At 42.4% G+C, this 22247-nt stretch overlaps 2 protein-coding genes across 6 annotated transcripts in view; one reads left to right on the top strand and one right to left on the bottom strand.

Annotated features, from left to right (window-relative positions):
* Tnr (tenascin R) overlaps positions 1–22247 on the bottom strand; it is a 393934-nt gene that overhangs the window by 47185 nt on the left and 324502 nt on the right. For all 5 annotated transcript variants that reach the window (XM_034512993.2, XM_076941446.1, XM_034512991.2 and 2 more), the window contains 4 exons: positions 21555–21670; positions 19097–19247; positions 14705–14974; positions 8746–8931 (listed from right to left, as the gene is read on the bottom strand). In XM_034512993.2, the coding sequence (XP_034368884.1) occupies positions 8746–8931; positions 14705–14974; positions 19097–19247; positions 21555–21670 (723 nt within the window). The remainder of the gene's footprint in view (positions 1–8745; positions 8932–14704; positions 14975–19096; positions 19248–21554; positions 21671–22247) is intronic.
* LOC143443705 (uncharacterized) overlaps positions 1–22247 on the top strand; it is a 162997-nt gene that overhangs the window by 137745 nt on the left and 3005 nt on the right. Inside the window, exons 7-8 of the mRNA XM_076941448.1 lie at positions 11323–11376; positions 12267–13580. The gene's annotated coding sequence lies outside the window, so the exon portion shown is untranslated. The remainder of the gene's footprint in view (positions 1–11322; positions 11377–12266; positions 13581–22247) is intronic.

Below are 22247 nucleotides of genomic sequence, written 5' to 3'. Positions count from 1 at the left end.
ATACAAATTATTTTTATAGGGGATGGTTCCAGTAGCCTCTCACTAATCCATGGCTTAGTTTAACAACAGGAATGCTGTATGGAAGTCAGAAGGTTCCACCTGTTTCTAGCTTTAGTTCACTTCACACTCTGTGTGATTACAGCAGAATCGTACCTGGTCTGATCCATCAGTCTCCCTTGAAGGAATACAGTTGAGCCCTAGGTAGGCAGCATTAGAATTAGGCCTCAGTTTTCTACCTCCAACCAACTTGTCTTTTCTCTAACATTTGCTTGGTTCTATACTGAGAATGTCAACCTAAGGTGAGTAAAGTTTGAAGTATAACAGGCTTTGGAGTCTGCTCTTCATTTTATATTCAGGCCTGGTCACTTTCCACATGCATAATTTTGATTACTTAACATGTGTAGGCTTCAGTTTTTATAGAATGGAAATGGTAAATTCCAGTGTCAGAGGATCACTGAAGAGATTCCGTGAATTTTTTCTGTACAAGTCTGTCCATAATGGTTGTTGTTAATATTATCAGTAGCCAGCATAGGAAAGTATGCTAGAGCTTTTTAAGCTCTTTCAGGTAAGTGGCCCTATCATTATCAGAAAGTGTCCAGGCAGGAACATGTTAGCTTTAGGTATACTTTTTTGTTGATTTGATGAAGCTCATCCCCTGACTCATGGTTGCATCAGGGTATTAGTGAGGAGCACCCCCTGGCTGATCTCAGTACCGGTCTTTACACTGAGTAGGTGATTTCAGTGCATACAGATTCATTTAAAATAAAACATTTGTTACCATCAATATATTTCACTATTCCCAGAACATCCCTGGTTGGAGAAATCAGGTTACCTTTGAGGCACAAACTCAAGATCAGGACCTTCACTTGACTATAATGAAGTAGAAACTTTCCAATGTAGGTAAAACGTGGCAGATCAAGGGAGTAAGACAGAAATTATATGTTGCCAAGAGGATCTGGTATGTAATGTTTCCATCCAAGTTTCTTATTTATGAAGCTTAAATGAAATGTTCAATAATTTACAACAGAATTGCTTTCTCCCAGAAAACAGCAGCAGTTAAAGCACTCTTCCCAGGCTTTCTGTCTAGGGCACGGGGAAGCGAGAGTCTCTTATAGGCCTGTGCCTGCTGCTTCCCTTTGATTTTTAACAGCTTTCTTCCTGAGCTACAAGTGAATTGTTGCTCATTGCCAGAAAGTAAAGAGCAGTTCTGGGGGAGAAGAAAATGTGTATCCAAGGCATATCTGGTACACCTCTCTCTCAGCACACAGAGCATTCTGAAGGATTTTTTCACTGTAAAGACCCCATTGCTCCCCATCAACGCTCTCCTTATTTTCCCATTCAACTCTTGCAAGCGGGAACATATAAATGGCTCTGTTCCTGTTCATAACAAAAGCTCGGAAAATTCATCCCATTGGAAGTCACTATTCTCTGTCCCTTAGAGAAGGTCCTTCGTTCTGCTTGAGGGCTGACATTTCCCTAAACTCTTCCACTCCATAGCCATTCTTCGCCGACTCTCTATAGCACATAGCTCACCCACTCTGCAAGTTATTACGGAGGGTCCCCTTTGTGTCAGGCACAAGGCTGTGTGCTGTGGATGTGAAATGAGTTGATAAGACATCACCTTTTGAGGATCAGAAAAGCATCTGTCCTGGAAACGTAAATGAATTACTTATTGAGTACCGATGCTATGGCTAATACTGAGTTGCAAGTATTGGGTGATCTAGAAGAATAAAGAAAGGCGCAGAGAGATAAGATTAAAACAAGGATTTGGAGTGTTCGTTGGTGAAGAAGACAGATCCAACTGTGCCTTTTATATAGACCTGTTCATGTCCTTATGAACTTCCATGTAGCTTATCTCATGAACAAATATGGCTCAGAGAAGGCTACCCCTTGAACATTAAGTTAGTACAAGATAGAGCTAAGTTTAGTACCCAGTTATCCTGCTTTTTAATATCTGTCCCTAAGAGTCATAAAAGTTGGCTCTGGGGACTGTTGTGAACAAACTGGAATCTAAGAGTCATTTAACAATACTGTGTGCTGTTAAATCAGAATGGCTTCAGAAGATGGACTCAGCTGGACTGTAGCAGCCAAAGAAGAGGGGACATGGGCTGGGTCTTGAAATCCAGCTAAGATGAAGACAGATAGCAGAGAAGAAAAGTGGAGTCTTTTTGTGGTCAGCATTGGACACAATGGGTTACTCTAGGCTGGAGGGCAATGGGTGTGAGCCAGTGTTCTCAGTTCCACTGCAACAACTGCCATGATGGAGGGAGAATAAGTCGCTTGCTCCTGCCAGGAAAGCCATGCTTGCAGCTATCAATGGGGAACAATGGGTGAGGTGGAGGAGGCCACAGGAGCTGTCTCTTACAAGCAAAAACATAAGCAAGTCATCCACCATCTGCAGCTTTGATTGGCTTCAAGTGAACACAAGCTACTATAGACCTTCCATCTCTAAATCCCTGGGTCTATCTCTCACAAGCCTGTGAAGCTCAAGGCCACCAAACAGGATTAGGGGGTTAGTTAGTCCTAGTTTACTGGCTGCTTTCACAGAGAGGGACAAACTGAGAACGATTCCCTTAAGGAGCTTCTAGTCATTCTCTTGTTTTTGACAGCATGTGTCAAGTTGTATCTGGCAAAATTATTTATGAAAATAAGACCATGTCCCAGCACAGTGAAATCCTTCAGTGGTAGAATTTTGAGAAGTCACAGGTGGAGAGGGGTCTGGAGAAAGAGGACCTTTCAAGATGTCCTGAAATCAGACCTCATGGGTCTGCTTTTTAGCTAGATGGAGAGCTGAGTTGCCTGGCACCACCCTCCCATCTTGATTAACTTCTTCAAGGTTTCTCAAGTGAATCAGGGTTTTAATGACATCACTCTGCCTCTGGGGACACGAATAAGGTTAAAGTACTAAAAGAGGCAGCCAACTTCATCTTGACTTTAAAGCCATATTTAAAAAGGAAGTAGTATTAAAGATTTAATATTAAGTAATTTTAAAAGAAAGTAATATAAAGTTCTCAGGTGGAATTTCTTCTTGCCAATGAAATTAATGGGGAGCATGGCTCATCCCTCCAGTCTCATTAGCACCCCAATTTCTGGTTCTCTGGTGTAAATAAATGTTGAAGGAGCCAAGTAAAATATAAGCATTCTGGCCTCCATCTCTTTTCATGGCATCTCTTGTCCTGGACTTCTCATACATGTTAAGTGACCTGATCCTACAGTTTTCTGAGGAGATGTATACTCCTGTTTTTGCAGCTTACCCCATATCTTCCTGTTTCCGGACAGGTCACATTTGTTTTGTAAAGGATCCCCTACCAAAGTGGCCACTTGGGGTCACTATGACCTTGCCCAAAGGAGTCTGAACTTTTAGACCCTTGGCCCATATCTCTCCCAGTCACAAGTGCTCAAGGCCTATCACTGATGTACCAGCATGGCAGAGAAATGCAGTCAGGGTGAAATGGACACAAATGCCCTGGTCATTGTTGATTTGACAGTTGTCTTCCCTTTAAAGTCTCAAATTCCTTCATGGAAAATCTTCCCATGAATATCTGCACATACGTCATGTAGAGCTCACTTTCCCATCTTTGGACCTACATCTGGGCCCTGAGAAAGAAGTGATGGGTTTAGTAGATGACCTCCATCCAATGTTCTCTACCAATCAGAAGCTGTGAAGAAGGTTAATCATACTGATGGAGTGTGCTTGCAGACACCAGCTGTATGTATGCATACTTGTTTATATATGAAAGTAAATGTGTGATTATTTGTTTATATTTATGTGTGTATGCAGTATTAGTGAGTATGTGGGTGTAGTAGTTATATATATATTTGTGTAGATGAAAGTATGCGAGTACATCTGGTATGTCAATAATATATGTGCATATACATGTGACCTTATAATTCTGTGTATTTGTGTATAAACGTATGAGTTTGTATGTGTATATATGTGTGGGTGTTATTGCACATGAGAGCAGGAATGTGTGACTGTATCAGTGCATATGTATGCATATAAGTATATGTGAGTGTTGCTGGAAGTTAGGGTGGGTGCATAGTTATGTGCACTTATCTGTATGTGTGGCATATGGATACAGTTTTGCATCTGAGTGTATGTGAGTACATGTGTGTATGTGTGAGTTGTGACATGTGGCTGTAACTTCACTTTTTATACAACTTACATTATGTCACAATGTCTATAGGCTCTACATTTCCCTTACTGATTGATGCTCTGATTATCAGCTTGCTGACTACAGATCAGACTATGGGTATTGAGCAGCAGCTGGCTAGGAAGAAATCATGAGGAGCCATGAAGAGCAGCTCTTTCTACTTGTCTCCTGGTCACAGGTATCCACAGGTGTCCAGGAGGAAGAAAGAGGATTGGGGAAGATGTACAGGTGGACAAGAACTTATTCCTTTGTGACAGACTATGCATTCCTGGCTTCTCTGAGGACAGAGCAGAGGAGCCACCTCAGACACAGTGATCAGAGCATTGGTGATGCTCATCATTATTTTGCATTAGCCTCTGACAGGAAGGTATAATACCTTTGACCTCATTTCAGCCAACAACCCAGAATCTTCTTTCCTTCCTCCCTGCACCAGGAGTCTTCCATGTGGCTCATTGTCAGAGAACAAAATTGTGATGCCAGCCTTTTTTTATTACAGTGCCAGGTTCTAACCTGGAGGGGCCTTGATGGGTCTGCAAATGTGTGGTACACTGGGACCCTCTGGAGACTCCATGCATAGAGTCCAAGCAGACAGCATAGAGACTCAGAGGCTGAGCTAAAAGAACTCTTAAATATTAAGATTCAGAAGTCACTCAAGCAAGGAAAAGCAGAAAAAAATAGAACCACTGCAGATGCAGAGATCATTGTTTAGAAACAAACTTGTGCCCCAGAGGGAATTCTCGGAGCATGGCCTTACATAGAGTAATGAGGGAATGTCTGGGATTCTAGACCTGAGCTTAGGTTCAATGTTGTAAAGAACAAAGCTGTGGAAGGGAACTGGTGGGTACATGTGTGCTTGCTGTGAGCCTTTTTAAATGATGAAGAACCCCTAGAGCCAAGAAGGGCTTTCACAGCAAGAGTCAATGGTGGCTTCAGAGACAAGAGCTTCTGTCAAGAATTGTAAATACAGGTACCGCTGCCTCTAATTGCAGCAATTGCCTGTAAAGATAAAGGGCGTCTAAAGGTGTGCCAGGGAAAGACCAGACAGCAGCGGGTCTAAGGCTGAACTTTGTGGAGAAGCAAACAGTGAAAAATCCAATGGCCGATGTGCACTCAGTGTATTCCAGGCTTCAGTGTCAGCACTCACACATAATGGCAGATAGGGTTTTATTTAACCCTCTTGACAGCTCTGTGGTAAACAGCAGGAAACTGAAACACAGAAAATGTAGGAAACCTGGTCAAAGAGCAAACCCGTGACACTGTGTGCCTCCATTCTGAGTGGAGGCATCAAAAGCGGAGCTCTGAATGAATGCTTTCTTTCTGCCAATGTGTGTGTCCTTGTGTCCACACAGTTCCTGAGGCTGTGATCCAATGGGTCAGGATAAGAGACCTCTAACACTTCCCTAGGGACATCTCTGCTGCTGATACCCACATTCATTTGGGGCATCATGCTGATGAAAAGAGGTCCTCCTAAATCAGCCACCAGCTAACAGAACTCTGCCTCCTCTTTGTACTCCAGTATCCTCATCTATGTACAGCCTCCCTGTTAGTAGCACTACCTTGAACTCATTATATATATGACTCTGTAAGAGCCAGAGGGGATGGATACCAAGAAAACAAGGCCTTCTCAATCATCCTAGTCAAAGCTCACATGAACTCACAGAGACTGAAGCAGCATGCACAGGGCCTGCATGTGTCTGCTCTGTCTCTGCATATATATTGTAGCTTCCAGTTAGTGTTTTTATGGGATTCCTGAGTATGTGAACAAGTGGGTCTCTTGTCTCCTTTTCCTGTCTTGTCTTGTCCAACTCTGATGTGATAGTTTTTGTTTTATCTTATTCTATTTTTACTCTATTTTATTATTTAAAAAGAGTAAAAAAGATATGACTCACGCTGGCTCTATGAGGCGAGCACTGTCACTTACAAATGAAGAAATAGCGGCTTGGAAAGGGGGTTGGCTGACCCAGGCACATGGAAAGTGATGAGAATGGGTCCAAGTCAAATAAGAGGTTTCTGGAGGAGGCGCACACAGGGCATAGAAGCTGAGAAGGCTTCCTCTTCAGGGTCCAAGTAGGGCAAAGAATGACATGCAATTATATAGACTTGGGACCAATCATTTCCCGTTTCCCCTTCTCTCCTTCCTGAGCCTTTCTTTTCCCAGAACCTGCAATGAGCGAGCAGTGATCCTTGGAACTAGGCTCAGCAAAGGAGCATACTGTACTTGGCTTTCTTATATGCCTAAAATCCCTCCTTAAATTATGCAGTGGTTTGCATTTATTAATCTCCCCAGCAGTAAACTTCCTTACATTTTTCTTCTTTAGCAGCAGCAGCAGCAGCAGCAAGGAAAGGAAAGCATCTTCACGGGGACCCAGAAGCTGCTCTGAGTTACCACATCCCTTGCTACTATTTCGACCTTGTGCAAGTTTTCAGAGCCTCTGAGCCTCGGCTTTCTCATCCATACAACTGGGTACTCATAGCTACAGATATGTGGAGTAAGACAAGAATCAGTGAACATAAAGTTTTTTCTTTTCTCCTGATAATGGGGAATAATAACTAGGCTGTGATTGGTTCTCTGTGATTTTACAGTGTAGCTTTTATCCAAGCACCAAGCCACCTTTCTGGAAAAACAAATACAAAAAAACAAACAACAACAAAACAAACCCTGTTACTTGACAAATCAGCTTGTAGGTGTAGGCAAAGGAGTACTGTTTCCTTCTGTATGGTTTAGTTTTTTGTTGTGGGGATTTTTTTTTTTATCAGTGTTGTCTCTCTGCAAGGCTTGCTGTCCCTTCTATGCCCAATTCCCTCCCGTTAATTTGCTTCATCAGCATATTTTCCATCTCCTTGCTGGGTTTCCAGCTGTGTATCTGTTTGGAAAAGGGTTCTTGAATGTTTACTTTAAGTGGCTTCATTTGGCAGGGAGGCCTGGGATTTCAGCTTGGGAGGAAAACAGCTCGGGTCCTGTGCTCCTCTCTGCTAGTCTCATTCTTGATGAGGCCTCTGGACTTGAAGGACAGCAAATACTTTTGCAAGTCAAGACACACACATTAAATAAAGTCTATGGGCTCAAGGGCAACCTCTGGCCCACAGCATTTTGTGCCGTGTTCTTCCCTCATGTGAAAGCCACATGGCATTCCTCAACTGCTCTCCTTTTGGTGAAGTCTAGCATGTGTATTTTCTTGGATAGGTATGCTGTGGGGTCAGGAGGAGCCATGACCGAGCCGCATCTCCCCCAAGATCTGTCACCACCTCCCCAACTTCAGCCAGGCATCGTGTTGACCTAGGGTATTGCCTCAGACTATACACTATCTTTTCTTCTCTGGCATCACCAACAGACTCTTGACCAAGTCTGTCTCAGCCCTGTCCCTCTTCTGTCCATACCTACTTACTGCACTGCTTTGCTTAAAATCCCTTACTCAACATTATGCTGCTGCTATATAGTTTATCACTCAAGAAGCTGAGGTAGGAGGATGGTGAGATAGAGGCCAGCTTAGGCTACATAGAAAGACTCTGTCTCAGAAAGTAAGTAGGTAAATACATAAATACATAAAATCCCTCAGTGGATGCCTGGGCGGTGGTGGCGCAGGCCTTTAATCCCAGCACTTGGGAGGCAGAGGCAGGCGGATTTCTGAGTTCGAGGCCAGCCTGGTCTACAGAGTGAGCTCCAGGACAGCCAGGGCTACACAGAGAAACCCTGTCTTGAAAAACCAAAACAAACAAACAAACAAAAAACCCCTCAATGGTTCCTTACTCTCCTCTAGCATAGCTCAAGCTCTTTGTAGGATACAGAAGGCATGACCACTTTAAGTTTTTGCAGCTTTATTCATTAACTTAGTCATTCGTTTATCCAAAAAGTGCCGATCTGGGATCCAGTATGCAGTTGGCATTGTGCTAAACCCTAAATTCAACAATGAACAAAAACAAACAAACAAACAAACAAACAAATGTGAACTGACTTTTATGGAGCTTTAGGTGTAGGGTCAAGATCAAATAATCCAGCTCACACATATCAGAACAGTGCAGAGAGGGGATTGTTTGAGTGCAGGTCTGTCTGACCTTGAGTAGCGTATAAACTCAGGTGCTGAAAGGGAATCTGGCAGGAGCTGTGCAGTGAGAATGCTCTGGGGCAGGAAGCACAGTGTTTGAGGAAATGAAGGAAGCAAATCCTTGGGCCAGGAGCCCAGAGACCACCAGGCCATGAAGATGAGGTAGACTAGGGAAAGTAAAGAAAAACAGGCCAGCCGTGGAGGACTGTTCACCTTGAAGGCAATGCTAGATGTCTAGAATGTATACATCATATAATGGATAATAAAAATGCACTTTGAGAAATTATTCAATGTTGCTGGAATAAAGAGTGGATTAGATTAAGCTAAAAAAATGTAGGGGATTATTGCCATGGTTAAAAGAAGAGATGACAGTGTGTTTAGAATGATTGATAGCTGTGCACTCTAAAGTTGGGGATGTATTTGTTAGATATTTAATATATTAAACCAGCAGGATTTGTTGGTGAAGTAGTTTGAAATACATAAGTGGAGGAGAGAGAGCTGTGAAGATACAGATTCAACAACCATCCCAAAAGACAGGTCTTACTCACCTGTGAGGGTAGTCTTGGTGGTTGGACCAATGTCCTTGGGTACCAGCACTTCATGGTACTGCTCACCGGCTAGGGTGCTGTACACAACCTTGTACTGCTGAGCTTCTGCCTCGCTGTTATCCCATTCGAGATCAAGGCTAGTTGCTGTTCGGGAACCCACTCGCAAATTCTTGGGAGCATCAATCTCTAAAAATAAACAAATATCACCAACATTCCTTGGGTGGGTCACATGATGTGGACTAGAATGTCAATGAATTTTATGTTTTCTCTATATCATCTGAAAATTCAAGTAGCATTCTAGAAACTTGAAAAGAAGCTGATTAATATCAGAGGTTTAAAAGCAAGAAAAAAGATAAATCCAGTAGGAGAAAACAAGGGACAATCCCAAGTGGTTAAAATGGAATAGAGAACGCTGATTTTGAGCTATCTTCCTATGGGTTTTCCTTCATTGGTACAACTGAGCAGGATGTAAATTGGAAAATTACAATGTGAACAGTGAGTGTGATATAGTGGGAAGAGAATGAGGCACCTGGTCACTTTGGAGTCAGGCCTCAGTGTTAAACACTTTTGACACCTACAATAATGGCACCACCGACAATTCTTTCAAGGTCTTAGAACAGAATGGCCATCTCCTAGAAATAGGAAGACACTGCAAGTTGTCTACAGATTAGACGTGCATTTGAAATGCACACCATGACACCAGATACAAATATAGGAGTCCAAGCCTGGATGGATGACTTGTTGTTATCAACAACAATGACCTTCCTGGCACCTGTTGTGTGCTCTTGGCCTTCTAAGAACCTTAATGACTATTAGCATTTCCTTCCATCATCTCTGGGAGCTACTTTTCTCCCCCAGGACTGCCACCTGCACAGGCTTATTTGAGGAGGACCAATGTAAGAACATGCAGTGTAAGAAAGTATTGACTTGAAAATCTGTCACTTAAAAAGTCCAAAATAGTTGTAGCCACCGGGACTTGAATTTAATATTGGGATGGTCCAGTTATTTGTTCTAAGTAGACAGTGGTAATCTGCCAATGCCACGCAAGTAGCCCACCCCCATTTGTTCCTGTGGAAGAGGAGACTGCTGTGAATCCATATGAACGCAGAGGCTTCTGTTGTGTGATGTCAACTGAGTGTGGGTGTGAGGGAAACTGAGCAGATGGATGTCTTTGCAGCTTATTTTTATGAGAAATTGGTCTTTGTTCAACCTGTGTTATCATATTAGATAATGTTCACTCTTGATGCAGTGTACATTATTGCTCCAGGAGTTAGATAGACAGAGAGCATGGGGGCAGACACATGTGAGGTAAAACAATATACAGGGAGGAAGATATGGCAAAGAGGCTGTGGCCTAAACTGAGTGGGGACAGTGTTAGTAACTTTTCTCTTTGTTGTAACAAAGCAGCTGACAAAAGCAAGAGGAAAGAGGGTTTGTTTTGGCTCACAGTTTCTGAGTACAGAGAACAAGGCAACTGGTCCTTTTGTATCCATCTAACCAGAAAGTAGAGAGAGATGAAGGATAGGTACTGATGTTCAGATTGCTTTCTCCTTTTCATGCAATCCAGAACATCAGCCCACAGAATGTATTCCTCACAGGGGTGTATAGCACCTCAGTTAACCTAATCTAAAAAGTTCATACACATGCCCAGAAGTGTGTCTCCTAAGTGGCTCTCAACTCTGTCAGGTTAATGAATATTAACCACTGCAGAAGTAAAGACAATTGGGGTTAAGGTGAGGAACCTATCTTACACTTAGAAATTGTTATCTTAGAGATTTCCTCTTTTTATAAAGGCATAGAGTGCAATCTAATGCCTGGAGGCCCTGAACTCTGTGGGAGGGGATAGTGTTTTATCTGAAGTGAACAGCTGTTTCGATCTCAGTAATTACAGAAGTGCTCATTCCTAGAATGAGGGCTTGGGCAAAGAGAGTCAAAACTGGGCTGAGTTGAGATCAGTGCTCTCTCTGGGTCTAGAAAGAACAGCTGGAGGACATCTGTGTAGGAGGGGGCTGAGCAGGTTTCTGCAACATGCCAGCAAAGACAGATGGCCAATGGATCCTTTCTGGAAGGACTTGTGTCTGTGAACTCTGGTGCTAGCCTTTTTTTTTTTTTTTTTTAAATCTAGTCTTGAGAATATTTGTTACATCACTTTTTTTTTTCTATTTAAAACTTTCTGTTGGTCCATGCTAAATGCTCGTTACTTGTAACAGCGGCGCAACTTCTAACTGGACACTGAGTGGGCAGATTTTTGAAAAAAAATACTTTTACTCTTTCAATTTTGAGACACATCAAGCTAATTTGTACTCCAAGCCCTTTGAACCAGCTGCTATGTTTGCCTGGAATAATTCTCTAGCTCTTGCATGACTTAGGTCTTATAGTTCTTAGCTGTAATGCCACTTCCTCAGAGGGATGGAGTCAATCCAGAGGAGCTTTCCTTCTGTCTTATCCATTTTCCTCCATATCTTAGAAATCATGATTGACATGATCTCTTGTTCTGCTTTTCCCTTGACCACCTAGTCCTCTTCACCACTTGGAAGCCATTCACATGAAATAAGTTCTCATCTGTTTACTCTATAGCCTCCGGACCTAGAACAGTGCTTGTGGCCCCAGAGGATGTTCAAAAAGTACATGGTAAGTAACTGAATGTGTCCCATCCACTTCTCAGAATTGCTCTCTCCATGCCTTTAGAAATGGCTTGTTAAATATGTTTAGCTATGGGTGTTGCAATTGCCTGAGGTGAGGTGGTTCAGGGAACAGAACAGCTGTAACAAAGGCAGCCAGCCTTGCGGAAATAAGATGTCTCTCTGCTATCCACAACCAGAATTTTAGCTGAGGGGTCAAGGGCTCCCTGGTTGAACTTGTGAAGTAACTTGTTGGGGAGTCCCAGAATGGAGTCACCAGTGAGAAGGGGGAGGGGAATGAGGCTCTGATTGGGACGTTTGTATTTGTTGCTGCCACATAATACAGCCCATGCTAGGGTCTGCATAGGAAAGCAATGCCTAGAAGCTTGAGACACACATGGTATGTGCATGGCATGGTGGTTTTCCTCTCAGAGCTGTGAGGGAGTCTGTGACATGCCTTTCATCATCTTGTGATTCTCTAGCCATCGTGGGCATCCCCTGACCAGTTTCTGTCTCCAAGAATCTTCATATGGCATGTCCTATGTGCACGCCTGTCTCTGTCCTGGTTTCCACCTTTGATAAGGACATAGTTGTTGAATTAGAGCCAATCCCAATGACTTCACCTCTATCTGCCCATCTGCAAGGACTCGATTTTCAAATAAGCAGGGGGTCAGAACTTTAACATTTTTTCAACCCATAAGAAGCACTAGGCACAGGTGTGTGGGTCATGCAGGTCAAAGGCACAGAGGCTTAAGTCCTTTGAGAACTCTGATCAGAGTAAAGTCCTTCATGATAGAGAAACTGATCCCGGAGTCTCCATGAGACTGCAGAAGTGGGGAGGGACTTAGGTTTCCTAATCTGGCTTCCTTCTAATTACTGGCCTCTATGTGCTTCCACCAGGGTTCTTCTTTGCAGAGCAGCTCTAAGACCCAGACTAAGATCCTACTCACCATGCAGGAAGCAAATCTCAGTTTTAATTGCCTGTGCAATTAGTGCGCTCCTAGTGTCGAAGCCATCACCTGGAAAAACACTTTGCTTAATTTGAATTTAAGCGGAATTCTGAAATGACTGAGGGCCCTACCCGTGAGGGTCTGCACAACCTTTCATCATTCTGCTGGCATCTGCCAACTCTGGACTTGAAGAACTGTCTGCAAAGCTATTCGTCTCTACCCACCCCTACTTCCCTCTCTCCTAAGGGAGCCTAAGGAAGCTGGCATGGGTCTGAGGCATAGGCTGAAGGTTGCATGGAAAAGCAACCACCTAACAGCTGCCAATCCACTAGGCAACCTAAAACTGAGAATCCTGCTGCAGTGAACTGAAACTCGGGGGGAGCTCCTTTGGAGGAGGTGGGATGCAATTGTCTTGATTGGAAGTTTTCTGGGCTACCAGCCAGTGCGGCTCCATCTTGCCAACCTGAACATCAAGAATTTGCTTTTGCTCATGCTGCTTGAGAACCCCCTTCTCTTTTCTTGCCTCTTCAAACTTGTTATCGGAGCAGAACACAAAGGAGCCACTTTCAAATACAAGCTCTCTTGAAATTAAGAGAAGAATGTAGAACATGTGGCCCACAGCAGATACCAGCACACACACACGCACACACTGGAGGTTGACATAACTAAGAATGGATCTTACAGGACCATCCTTTCTCATGCTATTATGTGAACAATTTTGCCTAACTGGGAGAAAAAGGAAGAGAAATGAGAATAATTTGATTGCTTTTTCTAAGAAACACAATCGGTCTTTGGGGGAATCTCACTATGTGTTTACTGAAACAGACCACTGGCTATACTCCAGGCAAGGCAGTAGAGTCTAGTACCAGGGATTTTGAGAACGTAAAGAGTGTCTGGCAAACTCTACTTGCCTCCTCAAGCTTGCCAGAGTCCATACTTGTTTTTAGGGGGAAAGTTCACCAGTGGCCATACTTGTTTGCTTCTGTGGGTAGAGCTCATCGTAAGACTCTCGGCTGCTCTCCTTTACTGGGAAAGATGGGCTTACTTAAGTGGTGAGTTGTGCAGCAAAGCCTGGGCACTGACAGTCCACTCCCCTCTCTCATAGGAACGCTGCTGTAGGGGTCCAATCTCAGCCTGTTCCTGTGTCCTAACCTCAGTAGTACTCCAGGACTTCCTGTGGACAGTCTTGCCCAGCCATTCAGTCTGCAAATCTGTCCAGCTGTAACACTAAGCCATCTGTTACAATGGAGCTCCGATTTTGGAGGTGCATATATCTTACTATTTGCTTTGTTTGTCAATGATTCAAAATCTAGATAAAGAAGGTGAGTTGGTTATAGCATATTCTTAGAACTTTTGACTCACTCCATCTTGTAGCAAAATCTCAACTACTACAACTCAAGGTTAGACATGTAGAAGACAATGGTTCTTAGATCTTCTAGATGGGATCAGATTTTTTTTCCCTTGGAGCATCTTGGAACTGGCAAAAACATTCTTTGACATGTAACCTCTCCAAGGAAGAGAGGACAAGGCCAACATTCTAGATTCATAGAAACTTGGTCTCTAACCTGATCACAGGACCTTGCTTCCTTGAGTGGGGCCTATCATTCTTAGACTGGCTAGTCAGGCTTCTGAGCTTTGAATGAGAAAGTGAGGCCCTGAGGCCTGGCTTTTCTGATTGCCGATAAAGCTCTTCAAGGAAGCTCTTTATGAAGCTTTCTTGGGGGCATCATTTCCAGGCTGAAAAAAATTATAATGGGTTTAACTCATCTTCCTATTGTTCGTGGCTTATCTTCTACCAATTGGCCTTACTGCTAGAGGTTGCAAATGGTAGATTGACTCAGGGACCTCAGTTGGAAGGTTTGCTGGTAACTATGCAGGTTGAGCTTTGCACAAAGCTGAAGAATGTTTCTTATAGTGAAACCACTTCAGGCTTAGAGAATTTCTACAGCTTCCTGTAAATGGCAATAAAGTGTCTCAAGAAATAGACACCTTCTCTGAACTCTCATGGATTTGCCATCTAGGCCAACATTATAGATGCTCAAATGTCTTCTGCACAAACTTTTCACTTCAGAAATGAGAAACCAGAGACTTATAGAAGGTAAGAAAGAAGTTACATTAAGTCACAGATCTGAGTGGGCAGAGTTAGGATGAGAACCCAGCTCTCCCTACTTGGTGGTACTCTTTTCTTTTCTTAATGCTGGAACAACAATACCAGCAGGATCCTCCAAACCTCTAACTTCCTTCTTGTAGCCTCTGCACTAACAGGCTTGCTCAGCATGCATCCATCATCACCATCATCATCTTCTTCTTTTTTTCAATGTCCTCTGACTGCAATAACATCATCATGTTGTCTCCCAGCCCAGGTCTTTTTCCCCACCCCAGTCTCACCTGTTGTAAATTGGGTGCTTGAGGCATCACTTTCATTGGTCCCTCGGACTGCGCTGATGGACACCTCGTAGCGGGAGCCCGGTCTAAGTGCTTGCACTGAGTACTGGCTTAGGGGAGGTTGCAGCCGGAAGGTAGTCTTCCCGCCTTCGCCACCCACCAAGCCATATTTTAAGAGAATGAAATCAACTTTAGCTCGAGGTGGGGTCCACTCCACAAAAGCCACAGTATCAGAGACATCTCGAACCAGGATCTGTGTGGGCCCGTCAATGACTGCATAAGAAACAGAACATGACATTGATTCAGGAGTAAGCCTTCTTTGGCATTTGTTTACCTTTTTCCTTCTTACACTAGCTTGCTTAGTGGGATGGATTGTATAGATGGGGAATATGAGATACAAAAGAGGAAGTCTCTCCTTGGAGCACTCATTTGTTGACACCATGGACAGTGATATACAGTTCTCCCAGAACGTGGGCTCTTTCTCTACTCATTGACGATAGGTTTCAGATGCTGGTGTTTTGCAGTCTGGGCAGGAGGACACTTACAAGCTTGGATGACTCTGACCTATTCCTTTCATAGGTAATGACACAGGAGGACAGCAGAAGCTTTTGGCCTGTGCCTGTTGCCCAGCTCTTATCTTCACTGGGCCCAGATGAAAGCTCTATGAGATAACAGAGACAGAGGAGACACAAACTTGGTTGCCAAAGTCTCATTAAAAGAATTCAGAAGTTATTCCTATCTAGTTTTCTATTTTTATTTCTATCTAGTCTGGACAACCAGACTGGCATTTGCATGTGTGGACATGAAACATGCCAGTCGGAAAAATGTGCTCATGTGAATTCAAAGGGCTTCAACTCTGAAGTTGTTTTTGTGAGTCATTTTTCTTCTTCCTTCCTTTCTTCCTTTCTTCCTTCCTTTCTTTCTTTCTTTCTTCCTTCCTTCCTTCCTTCCTTCCTTCCTTCCTTCCTTTCTTTCCCTCTCTCCTTTCTTTCTTTCTTTCTTTCTTTCTTTCTTTCTTTCTTTCTTTCTTTCTTTCCCTCTCTCTTCTCCCTCCCTCCCTCCCTCCCTCCCTCCCTCCCTCCCTTCCTTCCTTCCTTCCTTCCTTCCACAAGTGCCTGCATGTTTCTGAGCATGAAGGCACAGGACACAAAGGGTTCCCCAGGCTATCTAGTGCTAGAAATTGTCTCTAGAGAGTTAGCCTGTGTAGAGCCAGGGCTGGTGTGTAGATTCTCTACCACGCTTACAGAGAAATAGGGAGCATTACATGTGGGGATGAGGAACAGAGAACTGAAGAGGACGGAGGGAGAGGAGAGAGAGGAGGAAGAGGAAGGAGGAGGGAGAGAAGAGAAGAGGGAGAAGAGGGAGGTATACAGACAAGCAGAAATGAGTGACCATGTGGGCTTATGGAAAGATACAGAGAGAACTCAATTTCCGATATTCCATTTTATGGTTCAAATCTTCTATGAGTCTCAGGTATATATATATATTTCTGATCCTGGGTTTCTAGGAAACACTTTATGTTCTTCTTTTGCTTCAGTTTGTCTTAGTAATTTTTCATAGATTCTTCTGGAATCTTTGAATAAGATTTGTTTTTAAACTCATACACACTGGGCCACTTTCAACTCTGTCTCTAGCACAGGTATTTCCATCAGGACAACTGCAGGCTAACCTAGAGTTATTTCCTCAGCTTTTCTAACTTGAGCCATTCTCTAGATGCCCATTGGTTTCCTAGTGAATACCTTGGGGCTTTTTAGTCTAATATCGGCTAAAATGAAAATCAGTAGATCCTGTTGTTACTACCTCGTTTGGTGTTAAAATGAAGTTCTATTTATCATACTTGAGGTAGACATGTGTTTAAACAGAAAACTTCTTTTTTTTTTCCCCACACGCTGCAGCTTTAGGTGACTTGATCTTTGCTATTTCACTTAATTTAGTTGCAGGGTGGTTAGATGTCCTAACCTTGCAAATTCAACGTCTGAAACCCTGTAGACACTCAAGAGCTCTGAGTGAATAAAAGGAATGAACTGGCCTCTTCATCCTTGCAGAAGGGATAGGAGAACATTTTTTCTTAACAGGAGCTTTTTGAGGGAGGAAGAAAAAAGGCATCAGGGAAAATCAGATAACCACATAAAGCTTTTGTCCTTCAACTCTTTAGATCCGAAAACCCTAATCATAATGGATTGGCCATATTAGAATGTGATTATGTAGCACAGAGGGCGTTAGCTGCAGGAGGTCTTGTATTTGCATTCATAAAATGGCCTGCCTGGAAAAAGCCAGTCTGAGTGCAGATGAGGACTCAGAGCTTCACAGGAGGGGGTTGGTATAGGTCAGACCTTAGCAGAAGGAAATAATCAAATGACTGTTTCCTAAAAGCAGCAGACAGGGATGGAGCCAGCCATCTTTCCTGCTGCATCTTGGATACCACTCTTCTTTGGTCAACTGGTCTTAATGCCCTGCTCTAATCAAAGCTGTAGCAACTTTGATTTCAATTTCAGCACTAATTTCTAAACAAATACAAGTCCTTTCAAAAAATAAAATGCAGGTGGTTTTTGTCTTCTTTCTCGGTCTTTTTCTGTTTTATATTTTTCTTGGAATTTTGTACATCATGCAAAGCCATTTAGAAGGACTTCTTTTCTTAATTGAAAGCTGCTTAGCTTTCCCATGGTTTTCTAAATTTGGAGCTTTTAATTTTAATTTTAAGGAACTCTCAAAAAGTACTTCAAATTTTATTTTAAAAATTCATTTGGATATAAAACTGAGACAGAGTTGGATTGCTTCTTTGAGTGCCCTCCATACTTGGGAACAAGCTACTCAGCTGGAATGATCTGTCTCCTTTTCTGAGGCATGTTTTCTTTTCAGCCTTTTACCTGCTAATGCTTTTTTTATGTCAGGCATAGGAAAGGCCTGGCAACACTCCATATCAGAAGTGAATTATCTATCCTGTTAGCAAATATCTAGTCTTCAGAATCCAGTGTAACTTTGGGAAATAGATTTGTGCCTGTGACACTCTGGAGAGTCCTCCAGATAATCATGGTTTTGCTTCCATAGGGTTTCTTCTGGAGTCCACTTTTATTATAACAGAACTTTCTTGAGCCTTCTCCCCATAGAGAAACATTGTTTTTAAGAAAAAAAAAATCTTAAATGGATGTACAAAATAGAAAAGAGATCAAAACAGAACTTCCCTGGCTGACAATATGAGAGAAAAATTATTAGAGAGATACAGATCTCCTCCTGATCCTGACTTTGAGTCTTGGCTCTGGAACTCCATTACACCAATGCAATGTAAGCCAATGCCACAATAGTTAAAAACATCAACATTTTCTAGACTAAATCTCTAAGTCTTAGAACCTGTTGTTGTTTGGACACAAATATCTAAGTTTGAACAATTAAACTACAGACATTGCTTTATTGAATAGTACTGTGGTTCCCTGTTCTACCCAAGCCAACATTTTGTTCTTGACCTAAGTCCAAAGATTGGCTTTGTAGCATGTCAGTTTGTTTATGAAAAAAAAAAAAAAACAAAAACAAAAAAACGTGTTAATACTCATCTGTCTTAGTTTTTGTTGCTAACAAGGAAACTTGGGTAAGCTCTACATTTAATCTTCTCTATCAATAAATGAAAACCAAAAAGCCTAATACCAGATGCTACTTAACACTTCTGAGCAACTCTCAGGAGTCACACAGATGTGTATCACAGTTGCTAAGTTACAGCTGAACATCCTTTGTCAGCTAAGAGGACAATAAGGCAAAAATAGGACATGATTAATGAATTGATCTTGAAAATATAATGATCCTGAATGAGATAAACTATGGGCACTAAACGAATAATCAACTTGAGCCATCACTTTGCTCAGTGACTCAACTCTGCCTACTGGTTTCAAGTAGTCTGCCTCCTACTGCTTCTACTTCTAGCACCTTTTTCGTGAATATATGTGTATAACAGGTACTAAGCAGGCATCAGTATAGTGCTAATTATCATGTGCAGTGTATTCAATTTAATCCTCATATCAATTCAGTGAAAACGGTGTTATAAAACAGATTGAGGTTTGGAAGAGTTTGGTTGAATTTCTCCAAGTCTGATAGTAGGCGAGAATGGGTTGGATCTCGCTGATTTCCAAGTTTATGACAATCGGAGGTTGGTGTGTGAGGCTTAATGAGTGAGATTAGTAGAAACATACTGGAACTATTAATAGAGTTTCCTCCATGGAATATGTTCTGAGGTCTGTGTGCTTGCAAGGGTGAGCACTAAGGAGTATGTTCTGCTAGGATCTGGCAGAGTGTATCCATTTCTGAGTCCCTGCATCATTTCAGCTCTCTGAAAATCATAGAATCTTTTTCACCTGTCCATGCCTGGCAGTTCTCTGGACAGCCATGGGAAGAGTTGGAGGCACTTACCAGTGGAGACACTGGCAGAGGTCGGAGGGCTCCGGGCTTGTTCCTTTAGAGCCACAACATTCACAATGTACTCCTCCCCAGGTTTCAGTCCCGTCTGGTTAAAGGATGTAACATCACTGGGGAGCTGAGCAATCACCCCTCCTTCATTGTTCTAGAGAATGGGGAAAAACAGAGAAATCAGAAGGGGTCACTGGAAAAAAAATATGGTGAGAGAAAGACACAGGGGCAGGATGTTAATTGGGCACATTGGAAAATTAAAAAGCAGACTACATCTGTTTCCCAGGAACTATCAGTGAAGTGCTTGGGGCCAGGAATGTGCCCAGCAGGCTCAAGAACCATTTTTTGAGAACATTTCTTTAGCCTATCCAGGATTTTCTGAGTTTGCCAATAAAATCTAGTCATGCAGCGATGCAGATTGACTCTTGTCAAAGAGTTAATGTTCTACAGTCATGATCAATGTTATCAGATTTTTAGGTCACCTATTGTGATGAGTATGCCCTTAGCTGTTAATAATAATGCACTTGCTTGTATGTGTATATACATGTATGTATATGTATACATATGTGATACATATACACAATGCATACATATGTAATATTTGAATCTAAGACATTACCAGATTAAAAAAAAAAAAACAGAATTGTTGTCTTATTCTACTTTCTTCCTTATGGTGCTACCCTGGTGCCAATCTGCCATTGCCATGTTTTCCCTTCACTCATGCCATGTGGTATAAAGAAAAATAAACAAATAAGGAAATAGAAATAGGAGAAAGAGAGAGACAGAGAGACAGAGAGAGAAAGAGAGAGAGAGAGAGAGAGAGAGAGAGAGAGAGAGAAAGATGAATGTGTTGAAAAGGAAATATGAATAAGTAATTTGATAATGTTGGGTTCAAGATTTATTGTCAACATTAATCTATCTGTCATCTCTCTCTCTCCCTCTGTATATATGTACATACATACGTATCTACCTACCTATCTATCTACCTGTATCCTTCCAATTATCGTCTACCTATATACGTACTTATGCTTTGGAAATAGCAGAGACAGAGGGCCTTTTTGTAATCCTACTATTCTTATGTGTTCTTTGGTCTTTATGTCACTGGGGAGCTCCATATATAACATATAGGCATGCTCTTATAAATCAATGTGATAAATGTTTTCTCCCCATTGCTTAAACCTATATACATTATGGCATCTATTCCATGCAGCAGTGTATTTGATCTTGGCTTGCCCTGACTGGCTTGTCTCTCGGTCAAAATTTTATATATTATATGTAGAGCAAGAGAACTTGATGGGTTTTTTTCCTGCCTGAGCAGCAGGATGACATGATTCTTCCTGCCTTTTTATAAACCCAGTTGCCTGCAATTCTTTATTGGCCATTTAACTCATACAAGACATATCCTAACAGACTTGTACAGAACATCTGTTTAGGTGTATTTAAGCTTGCTGTGACATGACTTTATCCACATGGGAGTGTGAAAGCTCTAGAGTAGAGGCTGAGACTTGGGACTTTTGTCTTAAATCTAGCAGATGATGTCACTTAAGATCTCTGAGTCTTGGTCTCCACAGACTAAGCAAAACTAAATGTAAAATGAAGGTTCATATTTCATTTACTTGAAGGTATTTTGTAGCTACAACAGTTATGGCTGCAGGAATGTTGGAGTAAAAGAACAGTAAAAACCATTGTCTTGTTAGCCAACAATGTGTCAGTTGTCATTAAGTCTGATGAATGACTCAAAAAATGCTTTCTGATGGTGAAGGATGAAGACAGAGGGGAGGAGTGCGCTGAACTCCGTATCCATGAGTGATGCTTAGAGGGGATATGAGCAGAGCCAACAATGCTAGAGACTGGAGCAGCTCTGGTGACTTGCAGACAGTTCTGGAACTCCTCAAATAAAACGCTGCTCTAAAGACCAGAGAGGACTCTTAGGATACCCTTAACTTGCAAGTTATAATAATGAATTTGTTTAATGAAAATCGTGCTTAATGGAGTAGAAATTCATTTTTGACTAATTCAGGAAAACCAAGATTGTGTTTTACATCTCTGACCTTCAGAGGCTGAAGCCCATAAGCTAACTTTTTCTACACTTACCTGTGGACTGACTGACTGTGTGACTGATTCCATTTGGCTCCTCTTTTGTGCTAAGGGAGGACTCTGAAGCTTGGTCTACAGGCTCACTACAAACACAGCTCCTCAGCAGACAGTTGGGTCTTGAACTGCTTTCTACATGCCCCATCATCCAAGGCCTAAAGCTGACCTCAGGTTGCAAGTCTTAGATAGTTCTCTGGTCTGTGTCAGAACAGTGTTCTATAGCCTAGACACTCACAGTACATCTTGTGTCTTTGGTAGCTTTGGCAGTTTCATCGGACAGTACCTTCCTTGATGTCCCTAAACCTAAGCTGAGGATCAGAATATACCAAATTGGGCTTGTTTAAGAGAGTTGTCAGTTGAGTGTTACCTTTGGAATGAAGCTGATTTCCCACCCATCGAAGGAGAAAGAGAAAGGCTCCCACTGCACCTCCACGGTGGTCTCTGTGATCGTCTTGAACTGTAGCCCTTGAGGAGTAGAGAGATCTGGAACACAGCAATGTGGGTGGCAATGTCATGGCCATCCCTGGCAGGGGCAGAGATCGCTTCCTGGTGCTGTGTCTTGTGACCTCCCTTGGTGTCCTGGGTGAGGAAAGGTGTGGTGGGCAATCCCAATTCTGCTGCAGATAGAGTCTCAGTGGCAGGGCCAGCAAACTGTCATATAGCCTGGATGCTCAGTGCAGGTGAATACATGAGCAAACTTCATAAATGTAATCATTAGTTTTGTCCTTTCTATTTCATAATAGAAAATGTTAACGTTAAAATTTAGAGAATCATGTTTTCTTTTTCTCTCTCATGTGGTAGATCCTGGCATTTAATAACAAGCCTTTCTCAGAGGACTCAAAAGCTGCCTTTAGGTACCATGCAGGATTCCTGGGAAGCAAGCTAGTATCTGATCTCAATGTTCCTATTTTACATCCAGGAAAAGGGAGACACAGAGGAGGTTGATTGGAGATGTGGAATAAACCAGCTTCTAGAAAAAAACTGGATGCTTTTCTTGAGTATCTGAGGTGTACTGAATGTACTGAGACTCAAACCACTATACCTGGATGGTCCGAATTTG

Source organism: Arvicanthis niloticus, chromosome 10 (genome assembly GCF_011762505.2).
Source record: "Arvicanthis niloticus isolate mArvNil1 chromosome 10, mArvNil1.pat.X, whole genome shotgun sequence".
Taxonomy (NCBI): Eukaryota; Metazoa; Chordata; class Mammalia; order Rodentia; family Muridae; genus Arvicanthis; species Arvicanthis niloticus.
The sequence above is the reverse complement of the archived record's forward strand: the minus strand, read 5'-3'. Positions and strand labels throughout refer to the sequence as shown.